The 8,115-nt window shown below is 45.7% G+C and overlaps 1 protein-coding gene across 1 annotated transcript; it reads right to left on the reverse strand.

The window, feature by feature from the left end:
* Positions 1-4,989: 4,989 nt before the first annotated feature.
* On the reverse strand, positions 4,990-7,723 carry LOC100830415 (exocyst complex component SEC15B). Its single transcript, XM_003567620.3, has one exon. The coding sequence runs from the start codon at positions 7,637-7,639 to the stop codon at positions 5,225-5,227; it is 2,415 nt and encodes an 804-aa protein (XP_003567668.1). The 5' UTR covers positions 7,640-7,723; the 3' UTR covers positions 4,990-5,224.
* Positions 7,724-8,115: the final 392 nt, after the last annotated feature.

Below are 8,115 nucleotides of genomic sequence, written 5' to 3' on the forward strand. Positions count from 1 at the left end.
ATTTCCTGTCTTGATGTGCGTCATTCCTCGCGTCACGGTTACCCTTGAGTTTGCTCGTCGGATGGGGTGTTTAGTCCCACCTCTCTTGTTCAGGGCATCCGAACTAGCATAAAATTGTTCGGCCACCACACCTACTGGTCTCCTGCATAGGCATCAGTTCTTCTCCGCTTGCCTAGGCACCACAGGGTTGATGCCTTGGCGGGTAGGGAAGAACAGGTGTCGGAGTAGCTGGTTTTTTTTTTATCTTGTCCGTTAGGGGATAGCCCTGTTTTTTTGGGGGGGCTCATGCATATGTTTAGGTGCTTTTTACCGTTTTGGATATACTTGACGTATGAACCACGGACGCGGTGTCACCAGTAGTCCTCCGAGGTAGGGAATGTCTATCAGATCAGCCAAGGGAGCCCAACTGGCTACGCGGTGGCTCCATGCCCTGTTAGCACGTTTGGGGCAACGGGGCCGCAGCTGCTTGGACGGCAGCGCTGCTCTCTGCGCTCTCCGGTCCGCGGGCGACAACAGAAATGTGCCTGTTTCCGATGGCCTCTGTACGTCCTCTTTATCATTTTGTCTCTCTGAATTGTGCAGCTAGAGAGTAGTTTGTTTCTCCTGGAAGTGATTTTTTTTCACTCTATTGAGTGATTGTTCATACTTGTTTCAGTCTCCTGCCGCCGCCACACTAGCTTCTCTTCGTCTCCTGCAGCCTCCTTCCAGAGATCGAGGCTCCTATCTATATTTGATCTGGCTTCTGAGTTAAGTCCATGTGAACCCCTGAACTTTGAGAATGGGACCACTTTACCCCCCGAACTTCAAAACAGGGTACTTTACTCCCTGAACTTTGCAAAACCAGACAAATCACCCCCGGAGACCAACCTAACCAATTTTTGTAGCCGGTTTTGTTGACGTGGCGACTGTTAAATGCTATGCTGTTAGTTTTAGTGCGGGGATCAGTTGGTTTGGTCAGGAAACCCCTCAATTTTTCCTCCTCTTTAAAATTGGGTGCTTAATTTTCTGAATTTTGCAAAACCAGAATAATCACCCTCGGCAAAATACCACACTGTCAGTTTTAGAGCGGTAATCGGTTGGAGCATATTTTTTATATAGCAAAACATGATTATTTTAGTTGCATCTCAAAACCAAAACGAGCATGCTTACCACAAAGTAAGAAATATCATACACTTACCCAAAAAATAAAATAGCATGAACTGAGCACATATTAAAATATCTAAGTAACCAGACACAATCGACACCCGCATTGAGCTCAAGTTTCTATCTAATTTCAACATTGAGGATGAACCCTAGTTTCTAGAATGGGGACGGGAGAAAAGGAGAGGGGAATGAACAATGAGGAAGAGGAGGGGAAGTTGGGGGCTTTTCTTGTCTAAACTAATTATTCCTTTCCTAAAACTGACAACATAGCATTTTTCATTCGCCACGTCAGCAAAACCGCCTACAAAAACCGCTTAGATTGGTCTCAAGGGGTGATTTGTCTGGTTTTGCAAAGTTCAGGGGGTTAAGTACCCGGTTTTGAAGTTCAGGGGGTAAAGTAATCCCATACTCAAACCGCCTACAAAAACCACTTAGATTGGTCTCTATGATCCATGGTTTGTACTGTATCATACTTTGCATAGTTCCATGACTGCAAATGAAAGATTGAACTATTAAGTGTGATGTGGCAGCTAAACTGTTGGATTTGTTGCTAGGTCTAATTTCCCTGGATTCGGTTAGTCTTAAGCTTCAGTTTTTAGTCATTTTATTTGTCCTTAATCTTCAGTCTTTGTATCATTCAAGATTTATTGTCTAAGTGTCAGTCTTGTTTTATTGTCTTAGTCATATATACAAGCCCAAAATTGATTGCTTATACTATTACTTACTTATTGTCTAAGTGTCAGTCTCATTTTTATTGTCTTAGTATCATTGTTATTGTCTTAGTATCATTTTTAGTCCTTTTTGGGACACGTGTAGGCATTTTGTATATGAGTTTCCGTCTCAGTTTATGTCTTGTATTGGACTAGTATATGTATATGAGTTTCAGTCTAAGTCTTGAGTTTAGTATATGTCTATTTTCAGTTTAAGTTTTGTTTCAGGTTCGGTCTTGCCTGTGCTTGAGTCTCAGTTAATTGTTATCTCTACAGTGCAGTGTTTACTTTCATTTTCATTCGTTAGTTTCAGTTTCATTCATGGCTCGTTCAGTTCAGTTCAGTTTGTTTAGCATATGATTGTATTTTTCTTTTGCGAGTATATGATTGTATTTTTTTTTGCCTATGCTTGTATCCGATTTTCCAAATATTTTTAGGTTAATCTGGTTCTTTTCTAGTCTCAGTTTCAGACTTGTCCGAGTTTTTGGGTGTACAAGAGTAGTTTCAGAAATGTCCCCTGCTCTTTTTTATCATGCTGGTTTTGCACTAACTTTGACGAACCTATTGTATTGCAGAAATGTTCCCGTAGTAGGCAATGGCAGTCAGTGGACAATGCAGTGGCATAATATATCTGTAGTTAATTTTCGTGGCTACGGTCATCGTTGTGTTGGCAAAAGTAGAAAATTCGATGTGTAAATTCATGGAGTGACATTAGTAATGTGAAGGCATTTTTTGCTGTCAAATTTGTTGCTTTAGTTGTAGCACGTGTGTGCAATTGCCTGAGTTCCGGACTATAATCATTTGTTGTATTTGGACTGTAATCAGGCATTACAGAAAAGCCCAAAACCTGGTAGCTGACATACAAATACAATCTTGAGTAGTCTTCGGTTATTTCATTAAAAGGTCAGGGTAAAGAGATAGCGCACCAGGGCCATGATCCGCTCCTCAGATTGCTCCCAGGTTTGATGATCTTTCTCCGTTGCCTTTCTTCTACAGTCTCCTCCATGTCTTTCTATGTTCTTTCTTTTCGGTTTTGTTTCTTTGAATCGGAAGATGGCGCCGGACGTAAAGAACAGAGCTTCTGTTGGATTTGTTCCCCTCGTTCTTTTGTGCTGCTCTCGTCCTAAACCCATCACTTTGTTGCAAACGGGCCTCGAAAAAATCAACAACCCGTTAACTGCCTGCTAATTACGCTGAGTTTTTGTGTCTGTTGTATTTTCTTTTATTGGGGGGGGGGGGGGGGGGGGATTACATTCACGAGTTACATGTGCCTACTGCCTATTGGTCCAAAATCTTACCGAGGACGAATTCAGAATCAGCTACTCCTTCCGAGTTGACGATTTAATACAAAGTTATACAATCCCAGGCAAAATTACTTGTACACAACATAAAAGTAAAAATAAAACAGGCAACATAAAATTCCCATAATACCCATGCGTTTATCCAGCCACTTCCTGCTCATCCATAGCACTAGTAAATTGTACCGTAAAAGGCCTCACAAATATATGATTTTTTTCTGTTCTGTATCCTCACCCTAATTGCCAACTTCATGGTACAAACAACCAAGATTTACTTACCAGCAGTCAAAAACATATTTCTTCGGAAATAACAAGAAACTAAGCTGCTATGGATTCTTACCTGTGTAATTTTCCCTTGCAAATTACGCCTGACTCCACCGGACCTGATAATGAGTTTCAGAACTTGCACAGCCCCCTTGACTGTGAGCTTCAATGATCAATACAGATTTACGCGGATAGAATAGAGAGCCTTTCTACTTTATGTAGTTTTCCAACTGTGAATTGAGGAACAGAAGGTAAACATAGAGTAAACTGTTGTATCGAATTTCGAATGGCGACATTTTTCCTTTTTGTTTCTCTAAATCCTTGGTTTTTGTAACTGATTGTCTGGCTTTGCAAGGCATGTCACCCAGTATGATATAAACATGTGCACCTAGTAAGATTTATTGAGGAATCTGTATTTTCCAAATACACAGTTATTTATTGCCTTGTATAGAACAAATAAACCATCCTGAGCTTCCATGTGCCATTGAAATCACATATCACCATCGTTGGTTCATTGCAAATCTCAAGCACATTTTAACCACCCCAATGAGGCAGCCTGCGAGTTAGCCATAAGCAGACAGAAGTCCAAAATCAATTAACGAAACACAAGGAAATGAAATACAATCCACCTTTTACAAGTCACTTAGTTTGGAACAAGTTAATATACCGTAACACAATTGTACTATGAGAGGATTTGGATATTGTATTCCCTGCATATTTGGTTTTTCTGTATTAACTTTGTAAATTGGTCAAAATCCGTATATCATTCTTCCTTTCAGTGAGCTGAAGTTGTACTTTTGGAGACAAATATGGCACCTGTTAGGAGCTCCACTGGTCAATAATAGGTCCACGAAAAGAATCTAGTCATCTGTACTTTTCACTCTCGCATAATAGCCAATACCCATGTGCTGCATTATAGTATCCAACAGGTTGCTATGGATAAAAAGAAATTCAATTACTCAACAGGTCGAGCCACCAGCGGTTCCAAGCTCAGTCTACGCAACACACTAATTACTCTCTAATAATATCACTTCCTGGTTATTTTATCCGGACTTTGGTGGCAAGCATGATCATATTACAAGGAGTGGAGGTGAACAGACAACCGCAACCCAATGACATATTTATATGAGTAAGGATACATCAGTCAATTCTACAATAAGCTTCTAATAATAGAATTATATAAGCATGTGGCAATAGCAAATGGCAATTCAGTACAGGTAATAAAATAACATAATACATAAATATTCCCTCCGATCCATAAAAAGTGTCGCCCACTTAGTACAAAATAGGCGACACTTTTTATCGACCGGAGGGAGTAGTTACAAAATATACAAAGTTCCTGGCAGATTTGCTAATCCACATTACCAAACTTTAAATTGATGTGGCCTAAATTTCACATAAATTCCTGGCACGGGCAATATGAACACAACTAAAGAACTGAAGGGGAACAAAGAAATGCTCTCCAACATTCCATAGTGATAAAAAACTATGTTGTGCAATACCAAAACTTTTGTCTCCTTGGTGCCAAATGGTTACAGTGAATAATACTAGGTAACAAATTATGTACTGTTCTATATCTTGAATTCTTGATCATACAGTTAATTATTGGAAGAAAAATCAACATTAAGATATCCACACATATGGAACAAGCAGTCTGCCATCAAGAAAATTGCGGTATATATAAGAATACTGATTGATGATTGTAACACACACAATGCACACCACATACATGCTAAATTATATTAAAAATCATGAGTAGGCTAAAGGCCAGGTGCATGTATAATCTTACTGCAAAGGTAGAGACTAGCACTAGCTGGCTTCTCTGAGCCTCTTGATCAGGGTGTCCAGAGATTTTTTCTTTGGGTTCTGCCTAGCACCCCTAGTTCCAAATGTTGAGAAATAGCTCTCTGAGGTATCCCTAAACTTCTCCGAGATAACTGCAACCTTTCTGTAATCAAGCTTATTGTAGCTCTTCTCACGGATCACTGGGTTAAGGAAGTTCTCTGGGCTGTTGCTCATAAGAAGATTCACCAGCTGCCTCGCCTCCACCAGTGCAGCCTTCATTTCATTTGCTGCAGAATCTTTACCAGATTCCCCAAACAGGTTGGACATACTCTCTGCAAATGCCTCAAACATTTTGAGGTCAGTATCAATACCGACGACCGCACCAGCACTGAACCGCTTGACAGAGTCATTCAAGAAGAGCCCAACAATCCTCTCAGATATATGCGCAAGCACTGCAACAAGAACGCGACGGAGCACTGCAAGAGGAAGGATCTGCTGCGCAGTTGAAGTGAGCGTCTCCAGATAGATTGTGACCTCATTGGCATACTCATTGCCTCCAGCAGGCGGGTCATCAGCCATCCAGCTGACACCATCAGATTGCAGCATGAACTCGTCGATCTTGGAACACAATAGCCGCAGCAGAAGCGCTTCCGCAGCATCGCGGGACTTGCAAAGTGGAAAGTCACGCCGTCCACGCTCCACTGCACGTAGCGGCACACCACACAATTGCGCTGCATGGCGTGTGAAAAACTCACATGCACGCTCCATGACAGACATGTTCGCAGCAACCTGCATTGCCTGGGAGACACTCATACCACTGCCTGAATCCACAAGCTTTTGTATCGAAACATCCACCACCTCTGAGAGAATCCGACCAAGGTACTTCTTCACTGCTGCATATGTGTCCCCACCACCCCCATGTGCCATGAAGCTCACAGAATCCTCAATGAATGACCGAACAATGCGACAAATGTCTGGCACGGTGCATGAAAACAATGCGACGTAAGGGAACGCCGGGGTGATATCAGAGCTCTGAATCCCAAAAGCAAGCACATTCATTGAGTACTCATACTCCTTTCTCATGAGCATCTGATCAAACTTATCTGCAGCCAGTGCCTCTACCACCTGTCTACGGCAATCCGCGAGTAGCAAGTCGTGGTACTTGTCCCGATGCTTAGCCAGCACATCGAGTAGCATCCCTACTGGATAACTATATCGCCTCATTGTGGCAGCAAGCAAGGCAGCATAATCAGTTATGAGAAGCAAGTGGTTTGCTGTCTGCATCCTAGAGAAGTTATCTTCCAGCACAGAGATCATCTTCCCCACTGCAGCCTCCCACAGTGCGTCCACATCTCCACGGGATGTGAGTCCACCCCCAGTTCGAAAGACACGATCCTCAACAATAAAGAACCCAGCAATCTGCGCGAAGAACACCTGGTGGGACTCAAGGAATGGTGTTGCCGCAATCACATCAAAGTCAGACGTTAGCTGCAACTTCCTGTTCTCCAGGTAGTACTTCTTGAATCGCTCCCCCAGCGCCAGTGTCTGGTGTATGTGCATGGCCCGGTACAGCTGCGTGAGGTCAAACGAGGCCGCAGCCGCACCATCGGCCACATCAGACGATGCGGTGGCCGCAGCAAAGTCGTCGAGGTCACCAGCTCCGTCGTCGTCCAGGGTGATGGACTCCTCCAGCGGGCGGTGCTTGGAGCGGAGCTCCTCCTGACGCTGCCTGGCGGCAGCCGAGCGGCCAATGGCCACCTGTCCAAGGTGGCGCGAAGCAGCCCGGATGCTGACCATCCAGTCGGCGAACTCCCTGGAGATCTCGCGCTCAGCGTGGACACGCACGGCGGGGACGAGGCTGAGCAGCATGCGGCGGAGGGCGGGAAGGGGCAACGGCTCGGGACCAGAGGCAAGGTCGCGATCGATGGCATCGACGGCGCGCAGGGCGAGGTAGAGACTGTGGTTGCCGGCCTGGAGGTGTTCGTTAGCCCGAGCGGCGAGCGCAAGCAGGCGGACGCAGCGGCGGGATGAGGCGAGGGCGGAGGAGAGGTTCCCGGCGAGCGCGCGCGCGGCGAGGAAGGACTCGAGCGAGGCGAGCAGCGGCGCGGCGGAGGAGAGGAGGGCGGAGTGGGAGGCGGAGAGGGAGCCCTTGAGCACGTCGGCGTCGGCGAGGAGGGAGCGGAGGTCGTCGACGGCGCGGATGAAGTCGTGGAAGTGCGCGCGGCAGAGCTCCTCGATCTCGGCCTCGCGGTCCCGCGCGACGGCGCGGAGGGAGGACAGCAGCGGCTCCGGCCGGCCGCAGGCGAAGGCGCGCCGCACGAAAGGGCCCAGGTCCTCCCCCGCCGAGATGGCGGTGGAGAGCTGTGCCAGGTCCGCCTCGGACGGGAGCGACCCGCCGCCTGCCGACGGCGGCGCTTCGCCGGGGAGCTTGCGCCGCATCGAGATCTGGAGCTGGAAGGAGGTGGGGGGGTTGGAGAAGAGAAGAGAGCAGTTGCCGCCGAGTTGGGCAGGAAAAAAATGTCCAGAGAAGAAACAGGGGGGCGGTCGTGCCGCGTGCGAGCTGGCGCTGGAAGTGGGGTCCGGATAATGGAGACGTATACTTGTCAACTAGTCAAGCCTGTGGGACCATTGTGTCGGTGTGTATTAGGAAGGTGAAACCGTATAGCTATGCTTGGGTTGAGGAGGCGACGGCGTTTAGACGTGGACACTAGTCCTCAACAAAACCATTACTGCAGCCGTTATTTTATCTTTCGTGGTATCACTATTCTCTTCTACTATCCGTCAGTTTTTTAATTAAAATTTCTAAAAAGAACCGCTGGTCATGCTCCTCTCTCATTACTTCTTTCCTTCGACTTTTTCTGGGTAACAATAAAGTAACCATTTCTTGCACAAATTTTCAACGCAATTTTTTTTTA

The sequence above is a fragment of the Brachypodium distachyon genome, chromosome 2 (genome assembly GCF_000005505.3).
Source record: "Brachypodium distachyon strain Bd21 chromosome 2, Brachypodium_distachyon_v3.0, whole genome shotgun sequence".
Classification (NCBI taxonomy): domain Eukaryota; kingdom Viridiplantae; phylum Streptophyta; class Magnoliopsida; order Poales; family Poaceae; genus Brachypodium; species Brachypodium distachyon.

Bases quoted from the DNA above. Each gene is read 5' to 3' on its own strand.
- LOC100830415 (XM_003567620.3), bottom strand. From the start codon at position 7,639: ATGCGGCGCAAGCTCCCCGGCGAAGCGCCGCCGTCGGCAGGCGGCGGG.